Here is a 22,906-nt window from a genome sequence, read left to right as displayed (position 1 = left end):
CATGTATAATAGAAAAAAATTAGAATCAGCCCTCATAGAAAAATAGAAGGGTCAACATAGAAAATCTTCCCAGACACTGGAAATTATGCTCTTTATATTAAGCTCTTATATACTATTTTAGACAACAAGCATAATATATATGAACCTAGCACATTATGTGTATTATATCTCTCTATCTCCCTATATTATAAAAATGAATTTCTGTCTGTCTGTCTGTCTGTCTGTCTTCTAATGCGAACCAAACGGCTGGACCGATCTTCACCAAATTTGGTACAGACATACTTCAGGTATCCGGGAAGGTTTAAGACGAGACTCCAACTCACTCAGACGTACCGTTGCTGAGATACAGCATTCCAAACACAGTCCCCCCCCCCCCCCTTAGCAATACAAACCTGCAAGTCTTTCACTCATATTCCAACTGCAATACACACGGTCACTCCACATGCACAATACAACACTGATATCCAAACTGAGATACATGCATCAGAGGATTAGATACACAGATCAGCACACAGTATCACACGCCAGAAGGATTAGATACACGCATCTGCACACAGTCCCACAAACCAGAGGATTAAATACGCGCTTCTGCACACAGTTCCACATGCCAAAGGATTAGATACACGTGTCTGCACAAAGTACCACACGCCGGAGGATTGGATACATGCGTCTGCACACAGTACCACATGCCAAAGGATTGGATACATGCATCTGCACACAGTACCACATGCCAAAGGATTGGATACACGCATCTGCACATAGTTCCACACACCAGAGCATAAGATATGCACATCTGCACACAGTACCACATGCTGTAGGATTAGATACATGCATCTACACACAGTTCCACATGCCGTAGGATTAGATACATGCCTCTTCACACAATACCACACAGGGGAGGATTAGATACGTGTGTCTTCACACAGTACCACACTTTGGAGGATTAGATACATGCCTCTGCACACAGTTCCACATGCCGTAGGATTAGATACATGCCTCTTCACACAATACCACACAGGGGAGGATTAGATACGTGTGTCTGCACACAGTACCACACTTTGGAGGATTAGATACATGCCTCTGCACACAGTTCCACATGCCGTAGGATTAGATACATGCCTCTTCACACAATACCACACAGGGGAGGATTAGATACGTGTGTCTGCAAACAGTACCACACGGGGGAGGATCAGATACGCGCATCTGCACACAGTACCACATGCCAGAGGATTAGATATGCGCATCTACACACAGTACCACACGCCAGAGGATTAGATACACGCGTCTGCACACAGTACCACATGCCGTAGGATTAGATATATGCCTCTTCACACAATACCACACAGGGGAGGATTAGATACATGTGTTTGCATACAGTACCACTCTTTGGAGGATTAGATACATGCCTCTGCACACAGTACCACAAGCCAGAGAATTATATACGCGTCTCAGCACACAGTACCACACATAGAGGATTAGATACACGCATCTGCACACAGTACCACATGCTGTAGGATTAGATATGCGCATCTACACACAGTTCCATATGCCGTAGGATTAGATACGCACCTCTTCACACAGTACCACACAGGAAAGAATGGGGGAGGATTAGATACGCGCATCTGCACACAGTAACACACGCCAGAGTCATTAGATACGCGCCTCTTCACACAATACCACACAGGGAGGATTAGATACACACATCTGCACACAGTACCACACCAACAAGGATTAGATACTTGCATCTAAACACAGTACTACACGGGGAAGGATTAGATACAGCTTTACTCCAGGTATCCATAACAACTGATCACAGGTTTTTCACTGATATCCAAAATGAGATACACATAATCACATGACGCTTATGGACATACACACAAACCACATACAAAATACACCAGTGCAAAATTGGACATTTCTTATGGGGCCACTACACAAACATAACATGTAATATACCCGTGCGAAGCCAGGTCCTCCCTCTAGTATTATAAAAATTAATTCTTGTCTGTCTGTCTGTCTGTCTGTTCTCTAATGCGAACCAAACGACTGGACCAATCTTCACCAAATTTGGTACAGAGATACTTCAGATATCCAGGAAGGTTTAAGATGAGACTCCAACTCGCTCGGACGTACCGTTGCTGAGATACAGCATTCCAAACACAGTGCCCCCCCTTAGCCAATACAAACCTGCAAGTCTTTCACTCATATTCCAACTGCAATACACACGGTCACTCCACATGCACAATACAACACTGATATCCAAACTGAGATACACGCATCAGAGGATTAGATACACAGATAAGCACACAGTATCACACGCCAGAGGATTAGATACACGGGTCTGCACACAGTCCCACACACTGAAGGATTTGATACGTGCATCTGCACACAGTTCCACACTCCAGAGGATTAGATACGCGCGTCTGCACACATTTGTACATGCCATAGGATTAGATACACACGTCTGCACAGAGTACCACATGCCGTAGGATTAGATACGCGCGTCTGCACACAGTTGTACACGCCATAGGATTAGATACACGCGTCTGCACACAGTACCACATGCAGTAAGATTAGATACACGCGTCTACACATAGTTCCACACGCCGAAGGATTAGATACGCGCCTCTTCACACAATACCACACAGGGGAGGATTAGATACGGGGCCACTACACAAACATAACATGTAATATACCCGTGCGAAGCCGGGTCCTCCCTCTAGTATTATAAAAATTAATTCTTGTCTGTCTGTCTGTCTGTCTGTCTGTTCTCTAATGCGAACCAAACGACTGGACCAATCTTCACCAAATTTGGTACAGAGATACTTCAGATATCAGGGAAGGTTTAAGATGAGACTCCAACTCGCTCGGACGTACCGTTGCTGAGATACAGCATTCCAAACACAGTGCCCCCCCTTAGCCAATACAAACCTGCAAGTCTTTCACTCATATTCCAACTGCAATACACACGGTCACTCCACATGCACAATACAACACTGATATCCAAACTGAGATACACGCATCAGAGGATTAGATACACAGATCAGCACACAGTATCACACGCCAGAGGATTAGATACACGGGTCTGCACACAGTCCCACACACCAGAGGATTAAATACGCACTTCTGCACACAGTTCCACACACTGAAGGATTTGATACGTGCATCTGCACACAGTTCCACACACCAGAGGATTAGATAAGCAGGTCTGCACACAGTACCACATGCTGTAGGATTAGATACATGCATCTGCTTACAGATCCACACGCCAGAGGAATAAATACACGCATCTTCACAAAGTTGTACACGCCATAGGATTAGATACACACGTCTGCATACAGTACCACATGCTGTAGGATTAGATACGCGCATCTACACACAGTTCCACACGCCGTAGGATTAGATACGCGTCTCTTCACACAATACCACACAGGGGAGGATTAGATACGTGCATCTGAACACAGTACCACACTTTGGAGGATTGGATACAGCCCTCTGCACACAGTACCACATGCCAGAGAATTAGATACGCGTCTCAGCACACAGTTCCACATGGGGGAGGATTAGATACGCGCATCTGCACATAGTACCACACGCCAGAGTATTAGATACGCGCATCTGCACACAGTACCACACGCCAGAGTCATTAGATACGTGCGTCTGCACACAGTTTCACTTACTGGAGGATTAGATACGCGCCGCTTCACACAATACCACACGGGGAGGATTAGATATGTGCATCTGCACAAAGTACCACACCAACAAGGATTGGATACTTGCATCTAAACACAGTACTACACGGGGAAGGATTAGATACAGCTTTAATCCAGGTATCCATAAAAACTGATCACAGGTTTTTCACTGACATCCAAAATGAGATACACATAATCACATGACGCTTATGGACATACACACAAACCACATACAAAATACATCAGTGCAAAATTGGACAATTGTTATGGGGCCAGTACACAAACATAAAATGTAATATACCCGTGCGAAGCCGGGTCCTCCCTCTAGTCTATTATATATATCAAACAACACGGCCTGCCGCCTTCTTCCTGGTTCTGCTAATCCAAAAGAACTCCTGACCCATTTCTAAATCTTTACGACTCTGTAGGCCATAGGCCACGTTAGTCCTACCGCTTACATGGCTACATATATAAGCATGTTAAGGGCTGTCAAAATGTAGAAAAACAACTGATACAAATATTTAATTTCATAGGTACCATGGTAAGAAAAAACGTCCATTCAATGAGAAATCTTTGGAAAAATGTATGGATGACAGCCAAAAGGACAGTCTGTCAGAGGTCATTTTGATTCCTAATTTTATAAAGTGCGATGTGGAAAAAGCAAAAACAGAGGTGAGGTCTTCATTGTAATTCTACTTCTAATTATTATTTTCTTTACATTATAAGCAACATTTTGCAAAGTGTATTGTAACTCCTTCTTTGCATTTTTGTTTTTAATTTGATTAGTAAAGTAAATCATTAGAAGCAAAGCTTATTTTAGAATTTGTTTAAAAAAAAAAAATACAGATTAAAGTGTACAATATTAAATATAATATTCAAATATGTGCATTTTCACTTCTTTATTTTACCAAGTCCTAAAGTTCTCAATGAAACTCCCCATGAAGTCCCCATTTTTCAAAAAAGTTCTTGAAGTCTTTACATGCCTTAATTGTATATTTTGTTGTGTATTGCAAGTGACAGCATCCAAATGTCACTGGTAGACAAAATGACAAGACTTTGCTGTCCCACTTTTAGGGAATTTTTGACTCCTATGGAAACGCAGTGGAACAATTTCTATATTTTACAGTACCAGCAAAGGAAATTCAATTTAATTCAAAAAATAAATAAAATGTCTGAATCACTGTTCCTCTATATTTTCTCTATATTTCAAGTATGAATTAATTTTAGTGCTGAAAAAAATTGTTCAAATTCATAAAAATCAGGCATTTTTCCATCTTAATTTTGGACATCCAATCTACCAAACCCCATAACTTTGTTATTTTTCTGTTCACAAAGCCAAATGAGAATTTAATGTTTATAGGAAAAATTGTACTTCTTAATGGTATCATTTAATATTCCATATGATATACTGGAAGGCTGAGGTCCCACATTGCAAAAAATGCAGCTTTTTTTTTTTTGTCAGATTGTGAGCCTCATATAGAGCTCACAATGTACATTTTTTTCCCTATCAGTATGTCTTTAGAGTATGGGAGGAAATCCATGCAAACACGGGGAGAACATACAAACTGCTTGCAGATGTTGTTCCTTGCAGGATTTGAGCCCAGGAGTCCAATGCTTTTTATTTTTATTTATTTATTTTTTTTAATGTAGATTGTGAGCCCCACATAGAGCTCACAATGTACATTTTTCCCTATCAGTATGTCTTTTTTGGAATATGGGATGGAAATCCATGCAAACACAGGGAGAACATACAAACTCCTTGCAGATGGTTTTTTGTCCTTGGCGGGATTTGAACACCAGGACTCCAGCGCTGCAAGGCTACAGTGCTAACCACTGAGCCACCGTGTGGCCCCTACCAGGAGTCCAATGCTGTAGGGCTGCAGTGCTAACCACTGAGCCATCATGTTGCCCCAAAAATGCAGCTTTTTTTTTTTTTTGCAGATTTTGTTGCATTTTTTTTGAGCCAAAGTTAGGAGTGGATTGAGCAAAAGGTAGAAGTATAAGAACTTCCTACATATTTCCCATATCCTTTTGTAGCCATTCTTGGCTCTGGTTAAAAAAAAAAGCAACAAAATTTTCAACAAATAAAGTTGTGTTTCCGCAACATGAAGCCTTAGCTGAAAGTTGTAGAAAAATTCAGAATGGTGTGAAATTGATGAAAAACTGCATTTGTGTGGCTTTCTTAAGCCAGGTTCACATGGGGTTTTTTGAGTGGATTGTGACACGTAAAATCTGCTCCAAAAAAAGTCTCCCGCGGCTAGCCTCAATTGGATGCCGATGCAGCGCACACAGAGTTTTCCGGCATCCAGTCGCGGCATACTGCTCCGGATTAGGCCCAAATGAGTGGGCCTAGTCGAGAAGGAGTCTTGCGATGTGGATTTCGCAGCTGAATCAGCCACGGAATCTGCTTCAAGAAAGGGCATTTTGCTTCTTTTTTTCCATGAGCGGGAACAAACTGCTCACAGAAAAAGGAACCCATTGAATTCAAAAACCCATTGTTAATGACAAAGGCACAGTCCCTAATGGCATATTCTTTTGCTGTGGTGAGAGAAAATATTAAAGACAAAACTAGATAATAGATAAGGCTAAGGCCCCACGTTGCAGAAACACAACACTTTGTCTTCTGTGGAAATGCATGTGTTTTTGGAAAAACAAAGCTTGTCAATCTTAACCTGTGAGAATGCTTATGTTTTCCCTATAGATTTAATAAGGGAAGAAAAACGACAGATAATCGCAGTAAGGGTGCATGCACACTACGTAACGCCGGGCGTGTATGAGAGCCGTACACGCCGGCGTTACAGCAGGGCTGCCGGACACTTCCCATTCACTTCAATGGGAGCGCTCGTAAACGCAGCTGTTACGAGCGCTCCCATTGAAGTGAATGGGAAGTGTTCGGCAGTCTGCTGTAATGCCGGCGTGTACGGCTCTCATACACGCCCGGCGTTACGTAGTGTGCATGCACCCTAAACATGCAATGAAAAATGCAACAGAAAAAAATGTGATGCATTTTCGCTGTTTTTTTAATAGCATTTTCTAGCTGTGTTGTGCAACGTGAGGCCTTAGCGTAGTGGATAGTGTTTGCCTAGTTCTGACAGGACGTACCGGTACGTCCAGTCAGAACACAGCAGCTGCACAAGATCGTGCAGCTGCTTTCACTGGGAGCCGGCTGTAATTTCAGCTGGAGCTCCCAGAGAGAAGACAGGGAAGGTTTATTCCCATCCCTGCCTTCTCGATCGCTGTGTATTTAGCACTCAATGAGCGCTGTATACACCTATGTGCGCCACCATGATGCGGCCGCCCTCTGACTTGGCGGTCACGTGATCCGCCGGGAGCAGCATCTTACCAGAGCTGCTCTATAAGGTGTGTATACAGCATGCAGGAGGTTGTATTCCTCCTGCAACTGGGGCTAAATGTAGCAGCCCCAGTTATAGGAGAAATCAGCCTCCAGTACAAAAAAAGAAAGATCAGATGTCCCCAAAGGTCTCTTATGACCGTATGGGGACACCATCTGAAAAAAAAAAAATATGAAAAAATTAAAAAGTTTAAAAAAAATTAAATAAAATAATTAAAAAAAAAAAAAGTAAAATAAGTAAAATAATTCACCAATAAAATGATGTTATTAAAAGTTATAGCCACACACCCAACGACACCATATAAAATAAAAGTTACCGTAATGGAGAGGAAAAACTATTTTATAAAGTTTTTCAGTTGCACTTTGTGTTATTAAATAAAAAAAAAAAAGAAAATTGAAAACCAGACACAATTTCTCTCCTATTATGTTTATATTTTCCTGGATCTAAAAAAAATTAACACATTCGAAAATAAAAACATAAAAATAAAGCCCTATGTGTCCCCGAAAAAAGACGCAAAAATTAGTTGAATGAGACGTCTGAGAAAAATGTTACAGCCCTCAAAACTGCACATACAAAATAAACCTAAAATGTGTCTGGTCCTGGACCACAAAATGGCCCGGTACTGAAGTGGTTAAGGGTGTGGTCACATACGGAAAAATGGTATGACAATAAGAAACCTCACCATAGCTGAAGTAAAATACAATTGTATGCAGATTTGTTGTTTGTGATATTAGAATAGCCCACTACAACACCATTATACACTATGTAAACAAACTCTAAGGGATTATGAAAGAAAATAAAATCTATTCAATTATCTACTGAATAACTTGGTGATTAGTTATGATTTGCATTCTGCTAAAGTATCAATAAAAATAAACAGTATATGTTTGTATTTTTTTTTTCTGTTCATCTTCTAAATCCAGACCAGAAAAAACATAAGAAATTGTCTACTGAAGGTGGAGGAATACTTCATTGGTTATCTCCTTAATCTTCATGATGCCAGGTAACTGAAGACTATGGCCCAGAATAAGTAATAATTAGACAGTGCAATTGAAATATGCCAGAATTATCACATTGATTGATGCTGGATGATGAATCTTTTGTATGTTTAGACTGTCTCGTCTACATTGATACCACCTTTATTTTGCTTACTTTGACCCAGAATTTTATGTCCGTTATTTTGACACGTTGGTGTGTGGTCCCTTTTTTTTTTTCACTGACATGTCTAGCATGTCAAAACATTTTAGACTAAATTAGACGATCTCTATTGCACCACCGATGCACCACATTTCACCAAAATACACTACATTTATCTCAGTCTCTAGTCATAACTACAATAGTTATGCAAGATGTATCCATTGCTAGTTTTCTTCAAGGGTTAATCAGTAGCAGGTTTGTATAAATTCCACAGTATCAAAAAACCCCATGTTAGGGGGCGTTCACACTACCGTCTGTGTCCGACAGGTAGTGTCCTCTCCTAGTGTCCGCTCAAAATCTGGCACGGACATTAGGAGCGGACACTAGCTGTGTCTGTAACACCTGTCATTTATTTAAATAGCGATTGGGTGCATTCTTTTACTGTCCGTGTCTGTCCTTAACTGTCCGCATGTAAAGATGTCCGACTTTTCAAGCGGACAGAAAAACCCGACATGTAGGGTTTTTCTGTCCGCTTGAAAAGTCGGACATCTTTACATGCGGACAGTGAAGGACAGGCACGGAGTACAAAAGAACGCACCCGATCACCATTTAAATAAATGACAAGTGTCACGGACCCAGCTAGTGTCCGCTCCTAATGTCCGTGCCAGATTTTGAGCAGACACTAGGAGCGGACACTACCTGTCGGACACAGATGGTAGTGTGAACGCCCCCTTACAAAAACACTGTGTTTGACAGTACTTGTAAAGTGGATGGGATTCTGGATAATCCCATCCACACATTGCAGAAAAAAAAAATAAAAAAAATCTGCAACCGAAATGCTGCGATTTCAAAAACACAAAGTTTTTACAAACAGCAGCATGTCAATTATACCTACGGAAATAACAGCATTTTCCGTATAGGTATAATAGAGACAGAAAGTCAACAGAGGAAATCAGAGGTTCAGCTGAACCTGCTACACACTCAGCTCTGCTGCATCGGACTGCTACATCGGCCAGCACTGCTACATCGGGCCGTGACCTGCTGCACACTCAGCTCTGCTGCATCTCTGTGTGCTGAGCTCTGTCGCTTCTCCGTGTAGCAGTACTGTTTCCCGACCAGATGGAGCCCCAAAGAGCTGGGTGAGTAACATTCCCCCCTAAATAAAGGTAATCCCTAGCTAACCCTGCCTGTAGATCTGTCCCTGTCTCACAGACACATAGTTCACAGTCTCCAGGTATGTTGTGAGGTGCCGAATTAAAGTAAGGTGTGCTGAAGTGTCGAGCGCTCAGGAGATGCAGAGAGACACAGACACATGGCAAGCAAAGGATTATAAAGGGAAATAATGGCTTTATGCCAGTTTAAGCATCACAGAGCACATCACATAGAAATATATATTATAGAGGGGCCACATGGTGGCTCAGTGGTTAGCACTGTAGCCTTGCAGCGCTGGAGTCCTGCTGCTCAAATCCCACCAAGGGCATAAAACCATCTGCAAAGAGTTTGTATGTTCTCTCTGTGTTTGCATGGATTTCCATCCCGTATTCCAAAAAGACGTACTGATAGGAAAAATGTACATTGTGAGCTCTATGTGGGGCTCACAATCTACATTTAAAAAAAAAAGTATTATAATTGGTTAAAGAATAAAATGGGCGTTTACAAATGACAAGAATGTGTATCCATGCATTCCCTCACAAACCTTTGGCTCTTTTCTGTGAAATTCTGTGCTTCTTTATTTCCCCTATTTCTCTATTGTCAGCTAAAATCTGTACATTGCTTCTCCATTGGGTTATGGGTATGCAGGAGGTCACTACAAACAGATATATCCAAAGCATTGTAAAACTTGGTGGTGAAAAATAAAGAAGCCAAAGTTTAATAAAATTTATTACAACATTTACTAATGACACAAAAGTTAATAGAAAATCAAAAGGTCTTCAAAAGTTTAGATATGCTTTAACTAATCTACAGTTTAGGTACTTGAAGGGGTTGTCCCACCACAAGGATCCTATCTATACTGCTTGTTAATGTGGATGTAAGACTTTTCCTAAATACATTGCTTCAGCAAAACTGCTTTGTTTGTCCACTATCTTACTTTATTCAATTCATTGTTGACACAGCCCTGACTTATCTACTCAAAAGTCAAGTGATGTATCTGCCTGCTCTCAGGGGGAGGGAGGAGGGGCTAAGTGCACGGGAGCGAGCCTGTGTTTCTAGCTATTCCTGTGTCTACACCACATGACCTAGGTCCTGCACTCAGATAGGGGAGAGGAGCTGCTTTCATTTCTGAACTCGTCTTCTGTTCTCCCAGTTATCAGGTTAGCTAATACAATTGTGTTCATTATGGCAGAGACAGGCAGTCTCTGTATGTAACACAGAATGGAGTTGCTCCTGCTTGTACTTCATAGTCCAATATTGTGCATATAGTGTTTAAGGACCTTGGATGACATCACAGGCCCTTCAGCCGCCCCATAGGATCACGCTATGTGGTGGGCGGAGCTACACGCTAATTGGGGGTGGAGCTAAACAGCAGGTTGCATGTGAAACCCCGCCCACAAAATGATGCAATAAACCAGGAAGAAAGAAGATTTTACAGTAGTGAAGTCTGGTGAGTATGCAATGTGGGAATACCCGTTTAATGTAATTTTCATGAAACCATAATTTTCACACTATCCCTAGTCACAATATACTAACAATAGCCTTGGAAGGCTGCACTTCACATTTTATACCCACCCCGCACAGAGTGGCCACATATAGGCACAAAACAACTAGTTAGTATATCCCTTTATCTTAATGTACCAGTTAGTATATCCCTTTATCTTGTTTTTAGTGTTGAGTGAATAGTATTCGTCGAATACCTCGCCAGCATAGGAATGCGTGTAATCGGCCGAACAACAAGGGGTTAAATGCTTCAAAGATTTGATGCGTTTAACCCCTTGGTGTTTGGCCAATTACATGCATTCCTATGCCGGCGAGGTATTCGACGAATACTATTCGCTCGACACTAGTTGTTTTGAAAAAAAACAAAAACTTGCCTAGCTATTTGCACATGACCAGCCAATAGAAAAAATAAAGGGGAATAGATAGTTGAATGTACCGGTCCTCCTATTACGCATTTCACATATTTGCCATTAAACAATGAAACCAAGCTTTTCCAGTGTGACCGCTCCATAACGCCAACTGCAGCACAAGCTAATAGCACCTCATACATTATGTAGCAGTCACATGATTTGTATCTTTGAAAAAGACACTAAAACAATATAGTCTGGAGCACTATAATAGTCACTACTAAAAAACAGAATAATTTGTAAAAAGATAGCATAAAACCTGTAAACATCCATTAAAAAGGAGGGGCCGGACTTAGGCTACATGTGCACATAATAATATTAATAGTTTCTTTCCTGGTAGCTTTGGTGAAGTTTCCAGTCTTTTAGCAGGCTAGTTTTTTTGCGGGAAGGTGGATAACTTCAACTGTCTTATATGTTAAATGTCTTAAATGACTGAAGTGTTCTAGTTCTGGCACTGTTCTGGATTTTACATCTGAGACTTTGTGCCCTTCTGGAAACTGCATTCAAACATACATTCCATAGTTCCCATAGGTCTTCTTATACATCCTGTCCTTTGCCATCAAAATGCTCTACCCTCCCCAAGTATCACATGAGCTATAACACAAACCAGTCTTGCCTTGTCTCAGAGGATGTTATTGGTCATACTTTTCATATTTTCACCACTCTGAACTTGGGTGTAACTTTTCATCAAGTTTGTCTAAGGTCCCGGCTACACTAACTTTTTGTTATGTTACTAATTGATTTTAACTATTAAGCTACTGACAGTTTAAATAATTGCACTGAGTTGCATGTAGTCCTACAGTGTTGGCCAAAAGTATTGGCACCCCTACAATTCTGTCAGATAATTCTCATTTTATTCCAGAAAATGATTGCAATCACAAATTCTTTGGTATTAGTATCTTCATTTAATTTGTCTTCAATGGAAAACCACAAAAAGAATTGTGAAAAAGCCAAATTGGATATAATTCCACACCAAACATAAAAAGGGGTGGACAAAAGTATTGGCACTGTTTGAAAAATCATGTGATGCTTCTCTAATTTGTTTAATTAACAGCACCTGTTACTTACCTGAGGCACCTAACAGGTGGTGGCAATAACGAAATCACACTTGCAGCCAGTGGAAATGGATTAAAGGGATTCTACCACTAAAACACATTTTTTTCTAGTTAACACGTCGGAATAGCCTTTAGAAAGGCTATTCGTCTCCTACCTTTGGATGGGCTCTCCGCCGCGCCGTTCGTTCAAAATACCGGTTTGTACCGGTATGCTAATGAGTTCTCTCGCAGCGATGGGGGTGTCCCCATCGCAGGAGCAGCGATGGGGGCGTCCTCATTGCAGCTCGAAAACCGACCGCAGCGCCGCCTCTATGGTCTTCTGTATCCTCCCCTTGCCTCTTCAGCATCCTGTTGGAGGCCTGCGCAGTACGCTCTGTTCGGCGAAGATTGCCGAACGTACTGCTCATGCGCAAAATTGCAGTGCCCGCACTATGGCTGGGACCGCAATTTTGCGCATGCGCAGTACATTCGGCAATCTTCACCGAACAGAGCGTACTGCGCAGGCCTCCAACAGGACGCTGAAGAGGCAAGGGGAGGATACAGAAGACCATAGAGGCGGCGCTGCGGTCGGTTTTCGAGCTGCAATGAGGACGCCCCCATCGCTGCTCCTGCGATGGGGACACCCCCATCGCTGCGAGAGAACTCATTAGCATACCGGTACAAACCGGTATTTTGAACGAACGGCGCGGCGAAGAGCCCATCCAAAGGTAGGAGACGAATAGCCTTTCTAAAGGCTATTCCGACGTGTTAACTAGAAAAAAATGTGTTTTAGTGGTAGAATCCCTTTAAAGTTGACTCCACCTCTGTCCTGTGTCCTTGTGTGTACCACATTGAGCATGGAGAAAAGAAAGAAGACCAAAGAACTGTCTGAGGACTTGAGAAACAAAATTGTGAGGCAGCATGAGCAATCTCAAGGCTACAAGTCCATCTCCAAAGACCTGAATGTTCCTGTGTCTACCGTGCGCAGTGTCATCAAGAAGTTTAAAGCCCATGGCACTGTGGCTAACCTCCCTAGATGTGGATGGAAAAGAAAAATTGACGAGAGATTTCAATGCAAGATTGTGCGGATGGTGGATAAAGAACCTCGACTAACATCCAAACAAGTTCAAGCTGCCCTGCAGTCCGAGGGTACAACAGTGTCACCCCGTACTATCTGTCAGCGTCTGATTGAAAAGGGACTGTATGGTAGGAGACCCAGGAAGACCCCACTTCTTACCCAGAGACAGAAAAAAGCCAGGCTGGAGTTTGCCAAAACTTACCTGAGAAAGCCAAAAACGTTTTGGAAGAATGTTCTCTGGTCAGATGAGACAAAAGTAGGAAAAGGCATCAACATAGAGTTTACAGGGAAAAAAAGAGGCCTTCAAAGAAAAGAACACGGTCCCTACAGTCAAACATGGCGGAGGTTCCCTGATGGTTTGGGGTTGCTTTGCTGCCTCTGGCACTGGACTGTTTGACCGTGTGCATGGCATTATGAAGTCTGAAGACGACCAACACATTGTGCAGCATAATGTAGGGCCCAGTGTGAGAAAGCTGGGTCTCCCTCAGAGGTCAGGGGTCTTCCTGCAGGACAATGACCCAAAACACACTTCAAAAAGCACTAGAAAATGGTTTGAGAGAAAACACTGGAGACTTGTAAAGTGGCAGCAACGAGTCCAGCCCTGAATCCCATAGAACACCTGTGGGGGAGGAGAGATCTCTTGGTGGCAGTTTGGAGAAGGCCCCCTTCACATCTCAGGGGGGACCTGGAGCAGTTTGCCAAAGAAGAATGGTCTAAGATTCCAGCAGAGCCTTGTAAGAAACTCATTGCTGGTTACCGGAAGCGCCGCGGTTGTGCGCAGTTATTTTGTCTAAAGGTTGTGCTACCAAGTATTAGGCTGAGGGGGCCAATACTTCTGTCCGGCCCATTTTTGGAGTTTTGTGTAAAATGATCTGACTTTTTTTCATTCTTTTTTGTCTTTTTTCATTGCAAGCAAAATAAATGAAGATATTCATACCAAAGAGCTTTGTGCTTCATTTTCTGGAAGAACATGAGTATTATCTGATAGAATTGCAGGGGTGCCAATACTTTTGACCAACACTGTATAGACCGCCGCTGTCATTTATCAGTTAAAATTAATTAGCAGGTATACAAATAGTCACAAGGCCTTTAAAGTATGAAAAATAAGGTTAATTCCTCTAATAGACTGTCTCCAGAAAGTTATGGCATCCAATTGTAACTGAATGCTCCAATATAATGACAATGACTTACATTTGTGAAGTGCTTTTCTCACAGAGATCCAAAGTGCAGGAAACCCTGTGGAGTAGTGGAGTTAGTGGCTGCCATACAGGCCCTCATCCCCAACATCTATAAGAGTGAGTTCTTTGTACAGGGAGCAATTTACTTATCAGTATATTTTTGGCATGTGGGAGGAAATGAAAGAACTGGAGGAAGAAACTCATGCAAACATATGGAGAACATACAAACTCCATGCACATGTTGCTTTTGGTCATATTTGAACCCAAGAACCCAAGGATTCAAGGCAACAGTGAGCCTACATGCTGTCCATAATGGTATACATATACAACACAGTCTTTTCATTTTTTTTTCTTTTCAATTCTTTTATTTATTAGTTTTCACGTTAGAAATAATATAGGATGCCATATAAAAGGAATATCATGCACCAAGAAAAAAAAGTTTATAATAGTCATTAAACAGAACAAATGAACAGTGAACGGACAAACATGATGCAATGCTATTGATGGAGTAGTCATGTTTTTCTTTTTTTGTACATAACAAGCATGCCAAAAAAACATGATTTTTGTCTGGAATGAACAGCACTATATTCAGATTATATAAAGCACATGAAGCCTGCCCTTTATCCTATCAGTGTTACATGATTTCATGTATATAAATCTAGTAAAACCTAACATTGCATAATTGTGATCAATTTTATAGTAAGTATTCCCCAAACGATTGTTCCTTGTAAAGTACCATAACAGTATTTGTAACAGTATATGTCAGATGGTTGAAGACTAGAGATGAGCGAACAGTGTTCTATCGAACACATGTTCGATCGGATATCAGGGTGTTCGCCATGTTCGAATCGAACACCGCGTGGTAAAGTGCGCCAAAATTCGATTCCCCTCCCACCTTCCCTGGCGCCCTTTTTGCACCAATAACAGCGCAGGGGAGGTGGGACAGGAACTACGACACCGGGGGCATTGAAAAAAATTGGAAAAAGTCATTGGCTGCCGAAATCAGGTGACCTCCATTTTAGACGAATAGTGGATTTCAAATCCGGGTCATATGAGAATGTGAACTTTGTGACTATGAGACAGGGATAGCTGTACAGGCAGGGATAGCTAGGGATAACCTTTATTTAGGGGGGAATGTTATTAAAAATAACTTTTTGGGGCTCTATCGGGTGTGTAATTGTGATTTTTGTGAGATAAACTTTTTCCCATAGGGATGCATTGGCCAGCGCTGATTGGCCAGAGTACGGAATTCGGCCAATCAGCACTGGCTCTGCTGGAGGAGGCGGAGTCTAAGATCGCTCCACACCAGTCTCCATTCAGGTCCGACCTTAGACTCCGCCTCCTCCAGCAGAGCCAGCGCTAATTGGCCGAATTCCGTACTCTGGCCAATCAGCACTGGCTAATGCATTGTATTGGCGTGATGAAGCAGTGCTGAATGTGTGTGCTTAGCACACACATTCAGCTCTACTTCATCGGGCTAATAGAATGCATTGGCCAATCAGCGCTGGCCAATGCATTCTATTAGCGTGAACTGAGTTTGCACAGGGGTTCTAGTGCACCCTCGGCTCTGCTACATCAGATTGCTACATCTGATGTAGCAGTGCCGAGTGTGCATCAGATGTGTAGTTGAGCAAAACTGACTCATTACTGCTAAGTCTCTGCATTCGCATAGGAATGCATTGGCCAGCCTTCGGCCAATCAGCGCTGGCTCTGCCGGAGGAGGCGGAGTCTAAGGTCGGACCTGAATGGAGACTGGTGTGGAGCGATCTTAGACTCCGCCTCCTCCAGCAGAGCCAGCGCTGATTGGTCGAGTTCCCTACTCTGGCCAATCAGCACTGGCCAATGCATTTCTATGGGGAAAAGTTAGCTTGCGAAAATCGCAAACTGACAGGGATTTCCATGAAATAAAGTGACTTTTATGCCCCCAGACATGCTTCCCCTGCTGTCCCAGTGTCATTCCAGGGTGTTGGTATCATTTCCTGGGTTGTCATAGTGGACTTGGTGACCCTCCAGACACGAATTTGGGTTTCCCCCTTAACGAGTTTATGTTCCCCATAGACTATAATGGGGTTCGAAACCCATTCGAACACTCGAACAGTGAGCGGCTGTTCGAATCGAATTTCAAACCTCGAACATTTTAGTGTTCGCTCATCTCTATTGAAGACCTTTAATAAGCTTCTTCAAATTATTAAGTTTATTAAAGAAATAACTTTTAAAAGCAATGTGTGCCACTTTGGTTTAGCTAATCCTGAAATATTGTTTTTCTTTCAACAGATTTAGAAGTTTAACTAACAAGCTTCGAATGCCAAATAACACTCCTAAAATCTGGCAGCAGTTGATTAAGCACCTAAAATCATTGACTAGAGATGCAGGAGCTGAGAAATACAAGGAAAAGATCAACAGCTTGTTAACAATGGTAAGTTAATATACTTTAACATCCCAGTTTTTTTTTTCTTTCAATATGAACATATTTGTCTTTTATAGTTCTCATATCTTTCTCTATATACAGTACTAGCTATAACCCGCAACTTCGTCCACTGTCCCCTCACCCTTGCACGATCCACCTGCAGCACGGCCCGTGGCCCAACATGGCCCTCTCCTTGCGGCCAGTGCGGTCACCTCCACAGCATCGTGGGCCGGGGCCCCGCTGCTGCACCTCCGGCCCTCCCCTTTCCCTCCACCCGCGCCCCCGCCTCTCCCCTTACCCCCCACCTGCGTCCCCTGCCCCCTTTCCCCCTTTAGCATTACAGTCACCTCCTACATCTACCCCTTCCCCCCAGCACCACCCACCTGTGACCTCGGTTACCCTCCCCCCTTTCCACATGTGCAATCTGGCCCCCCTCCCCCTACTTGCCTTCTGCCCTCTGGTGTGAGACCCGGCCCCCTCTGTAACCCCTACCACCAGCACCTCCCCCAAACCAGCAACCCCCCCCTCCCCCGACCGATCACCCGTGCCCCCCCTCCCCCCTCCCCCTTAAACAAGTCAGCAATCCCTGTTCTCACAGCACTCACCATTTAGATGCTGGAGTGCTGTGTGTCCTTTCCACGTGTGCGGTCCTTTCCCAGTCGCACAGTTGAAGGGTAGATGCCGCTGGGCTTGTTCGGGCCGGATGCGCTGCTGCATGCTACGTCGGCCTGAAGCAATGTGTGGCCAGGAAGCATGTCAGCGGCATTCGGAAGCATGCGGGCAACGGCCATGTTCAGCGAGGAATCCCCGCGCGTCGGCCACACCCACAATTCGGCGCCAACCTATGGGCCGCTGTGCTGGCTCCCTATCCCGCCCACACACCGCCATGCACCAATAGGAGTGGTGTCTAACTACCTGCGCTGACGTCATGCCTGGGCCGACAGTGGACCAGGCAACAACTTTCGAGGGTCGCGGTGGCGTTTTGGGGTGAGTGAGACACTTTTAAAGTAGCCTATTACCCCTTCCTGGCCAATATGTAGATGTGTGTGAAATTTCTAGGAAATCCATTCAGCCGTTCGAGTGTGATTGAGGAACAAACATCCAAACACACAAACCCACAAATATAATTCACCTTGTACTGGCTTTTTAGTTCAGCCTCCCTAACTATATATGTATGATTAGATTATGTAGTAGAATATAGAGAGCAGGATAATCTCACTGTCTCTAGATGTCCATGTAATGTTGTGCTAAGACTTCATGGGATTGATAGCAGAGGACAAGGAAACAAGATGGTGTCTGCTCAGAAGCAGACAGGAAGCGGAATTATATATGAATGCAATATACAGGAAAGAAGGCTAGAGTATTAAACAATACGGTGAGGGCTGCAAAGGCAAATTCTTCAGACTCTCTGGGATAAACACTGTGGAAAAAATGCAATGCATTCCATTGTGAAATTTTCCACAGCATTTTTTTTTTTTTTTGCTGTGGCTCGCTATGTGAGGCCTCAGCCTAAAAGAGAAGAAGCAAAGATCTTCTACCATGTTTGTTTACCTTTCAAAGTCGTGCGTGCAGTTTAATGTCCGTTGCTTTCATCTTATGACAGAAAACAGCAATGGACATTAACAACAATGGCATGAACCCAGTCTTAGCTGCAGCACGGCATTTGTGTCTTTCCGCTTCAACCCCTCTCTTCTCCATAGACTTCTATAAGCAGCAGTCTGTCTTTACTGAAGACAGATTCAATCAATGAATTTAGCAGGTCAGAAAAGAAGAGAAGAAAGGAATCTGTAAATTGGGAAAAGAAGCAATTTTCTCTAATAAAATATATTACAAAGATTATTATATACACTTGTACTTCTGATTTATGAATAAAGTTTACCGTATATACTCGAGAATAAGCCGAATTTTTCAGCCCAGTTTTTATCCTGAAAAATCCCCCCTCGGCTTATACTCGAGTCAGCAAAAAAAAAAAAAAAAAATTTTGAGGGGGAGGGGGGGGGGGAGTCTATGACCAGCCACAATATCAATGTATAGAATCTCCCATAAAATAGTGCAAAAGAAAAAAAAAAAAAGATTAAAAAAAAGTTCTTAATCCCTCCTTTCCCTAGAATACATATAAAAGTAGGAAATGACTGTGAAACACAAACACATTAGGTATCCCTGTGTCTACTGAATATAGGGGATCTGCAGGGCTCCTGTTCTGTCGGGAAGGGGTTAATAGGAGCACTGCAGATCCCCTATATTCAGCCAGACTGAATTCCAAGTGGGGGAAGTAAAAATCAGTCCTCAAGCTCAGGGAAGGGGCAGACAGACAACCAAAACACCCCCTCCCCTTCCCCAGCACCTACTGCACCCAAAAACTCCGACCATTTTAATTTTTGAAATTTTCCAGTAGCTGCTGCATTTCCCCCCCTCGGCTTATACTCGAGTCAATAAGTTTTCCCAGTTTTTTGTGGTAAAATTAGGGGCCTCGGCTTATATTCGGGTCAGCTTATACTCGAGTATATACGGTAAATGACCGTTAATGCGGTTTCCCATTAACATAAATATGTTTAAATTTTTAGACCCTAAAAGTTAAACATTTTTGCAAATATAAATATTTAAACATTTTTCTTTGTTGTAAAGATTTTCTCTTTCCATCTTACGCTAGGTTCCCACTAGCATTCGGGTTTCCGTTCTTGGGATCCGCTTGAGGACCCGAAAAATGGAAACCCAATGTGCTTAAAAAGAAGTAACCTTGCTTGCTTGCAGGCAAAACTGTAAATAAGTGTAGATGTGAACCCAGTCTTAATGCTGTCTTGATCTGTTGCCAATGGATACAACCATAAATGCAGGGACTCTCTAGGGTCTGGGACTTGTCAGAAATCCAGCCATAATTTCTTATTATGGGCAAGTTTTCAGGCAGGGATACTACATGTTTAATTTTCAATTGTCTGTGAATGTAGAGATGGTTATATTTATGGGGAAAATACTTTTAAGCTACAAATACGTTTTTTCTTTGACTAAAAGATGCAAATGTATATTTTTCAATTGATTTAGGTTTCCATTAGAAAGCAGAGCTTCATTTGCTACATAAAGTGGGTACGGAAAGTATTCAGACCCCATGAAATTTTTCACTCTTTGTTTCATTGCAGCTATTTGCTAAAATAAAAAAAATAAACATTTTTTTTCTCATTAGTGTACACTCAGCACCCCATCTTGACAGAAAAATACTATACCACTATAGTAGGACTATAGTACTATAGTAGGACCACTATACCAGGACTAAATACTGTCACATCACACACTGACCGCTATACCAGGACTAAATACTGTCACATCACACACTGACCACTATAGCAGGACTAAATACTGTCACATCACCCGCTGACCGCTATACCAGGACTAAATACTGTCACATCACCCGCTGACCGCTATACCAGGACTAAATACTGTCACATCACCCGCTGACCGCTATACCAGGACTAAATTCTATTACGCCAGCCACTGACCGCTATACCAGGACTAAATACTGTCACATCACACACTGACCACTATACCAGGACTAAATTCTATTACGCCAGCCACTGACCGCTATACCAGGACTAAATACTGTCACATCACACACTGACCACTATACCAGGACTAAATACTGTCACATCACACACTGACCGCTATACCAGGACTAAATACTGTCACATCACACACTGACCACTATACCAGGACTAAATACTGTCACATCACCCGCTGACCGCTATACCAGGACTAAATTCTATTACGCCAGCCACTGACCGCTATACCAGGACTAAATACTGTCACATCACACACTGACCACTATACCAGGACTAAATTCTATTACGCCAGCCACTGACCGCTATACCAGGACTAAATACTGTCACATCACACACTGACCACTATACCAGGACTAAATACTGTCACATCACACACTGACCGCTATACCAGGACTAAATTCTATTACGCCAGCCACTGACCGCTATACCAGGACTAAATACTGTCATGTCACCCACTGACCACTAGTGGAAAAAAAAAAAAAAAAATCAATGGGAGGCGTTTTTTTTTTTTCAACGTGGAAAATTCTGCGCCAAATAAAACGACATTTTCCTCCGTGTGACTGAAACCTAAGACCCACTCTTCTGACAGTGGAGAGATATTGCTGCCGAAATTAAAGGCACCGTTATCTCCAGCAAAGGGGCACATACTGTGAAAGCTGGCAGTGCAGTGAATTCAGTCTTTCTAGCAGTATATAATACCACTAACGGCAGTTTCGAATAGCACGTTCCCATAGGAATGAATGGACGCAGCCGGGGCCGGCGTCCAGCCGCTTAACCCCTAAGTGCCGGCGGCTCCCATTCATTTGTTTCAAATAGTACTCACTCATCTCTAAATACCACCTATCCCTGAGGACATGAAAAGTCTAGATATAGGACAGCTACAGGACACATATAGGACCTGCTCCATAATTTGCAGCTCTTCAATATGGTCTTGACACACGGCCGCAAAAACAACGGCCATATGTACAGGACCATTACAATATAATACTCCACAATATTATCCACAATTGTGGATACAAAGTATGGCCATGTGCATTACAGTTTAGTAACTCCATGTGCCTCATATTAAAGGGGCTCTATCAGCAAAATCATGCTGATGAGCCCCACATATGCGTGAATAGCCTTTAAAAAGGCTATTCAGGCACCGTAAATGTTATATTAAACTACCCCCCCCCTTACTTCTGTAAGTTTAATTTTGTGTTTTTGTGTTTTATGAACAGGTAAATGCAAGCTACATCTAAAAGGATGACCCAACTTTGGATTGAAAAAGAAGCAATTCAAAACTTACCAAGTTTAACTATTTGTTTGTGTGTTTTCTCATATTATGTGACTCTTATAGACCATAAATCACAAAATATTATTTTCTATAAATGTATGTACTATTGTGTAGTGTCTAATGAAATATTTTAAAATGTGTATGAGCAGGAGACCGGCAGTGGTTTCTAAAACATTCCTTTGTGTTCCAATCTATACATCATAATAACTAGTCATTCCAGTGGTGAAATATATTCACATTATGTAGCCTTTGGCTGTACACATTTTCACTTATCTAGTTTGAAATCAGCTAGTATTTCTAAGGCCTGGTTCACATCTGCGTTCGGTATTCTGTTCTTCAAACAGTACTCGCTCATCTCTATTAGTAAAGCTGTCCATTTTCTCTCTTTCATATATAATACTTTGTAGTAGGAGCCACATTCCAGATAATGTGAAGATTTTGCCTATTCTCCTTTCAGTAAGATATTATTGGTCTATCAGGAATACAAATAGTTTATTATGTGACTAGTGCGATTGTGAATTATATATTTTTGCTTCCAAGTAACTCTTTATCATAATTCTAAATATATCGTGCATTAGCAAAAAATAGTAAACCTAAAAATAAAATGTACTGCATAATCACAGAACGTATGTAATTATTACCATATAGACTAAGTTATTTAGTGTCCTGAAGCTTATACAGTAGATCCAATGTGATTCCAAATATCTATCACCCCATGATAAAATGGTGTGACTTCTAACCAAACTGGAAAGCTGGTTATTGGTTATTTTTTTTAACCATAGATAAAAGGCAATACATTAACATATGTGGCTGTTTATGTGAAAAGGGCCCACACTGTCGATATGGAGTTCTTGGTATCATTGTAACGGTTATGGTGTAACAGTGTACAAATTCTTAAAAGTCTCAACAAATTTGTAAACTTGACATATTTTTAAATAAAATTTTTGCATAAAACAAAATTGTGATTTTTTTTACCCAAATATGTTTTGGACTATTTTCTCTATAATTAGTATCGACGATCTGGGCCCTTTTCACGTAAACAGCCACATATATTGTACATTAAAGGGGCTCTATCACTGAGAAAAGTCATTTTTAACTAAGCACAGCCTTGCATAGGCTTTAGAAAGGCTATTCCACA

General features: G+C 42.1%; 1 protein-coding gene across 1 annotated transcript in view; it reads left to right on the top strand.

The window, feature by feature from the left end:
• LOC142183515 (uncharacterized) overlaps window positions 1-21,733 on the top strand; it is a 166,177-nt gene extending 144,444 nt beyond the window's left edge. The window contains exons 21-25 of the mRNA XM_075258664.1: window positions 4,226-4,364; window positions 7,969-8,048; window positions 16,809-16,950; window positions 18,642-18,728; window positions 21,713-21,733. Coding sequence (XP_075114765.1) covers window positions 4,226-4,364; window positions 7,969-8,048; window positions 16,809-16,950; window positions 18,642-18,728; window positions 21,713-21,733 — 469 coding nt within the window. The remainder of the gene's footprint in view (window positions 1-4,225; window positions 4,365-7,968; window positions 8,049-16,808; window positions 16,951-18,641; window positions 18,729-21,712) is intronic.
• Window positions 21,734-22,906: the final 1,173 nt, after the last annotated feature.

The sequence above is a fragment of the Leptodactylus fuscus genome, chromosome 1 (genome assembly GCF_031893055.1).
Source record: "Leptodactylus fuscus isolate aLepFus1 chromosome 1, aLepFus1.hap2, whole genome shotgun sequence".
Taxonomy (NCBI): domain Eukaryota; kingdom Metazoa; phylum Chordata; class Amphibia; order Anura; family Leptodactylidae; genus Leptodactylus; species Leptodactylus fuscus.
Note: the sequence above shows the minus strand (reverse complement) of the source record. Positions and strands in the feature narration are given on the sequence as shown.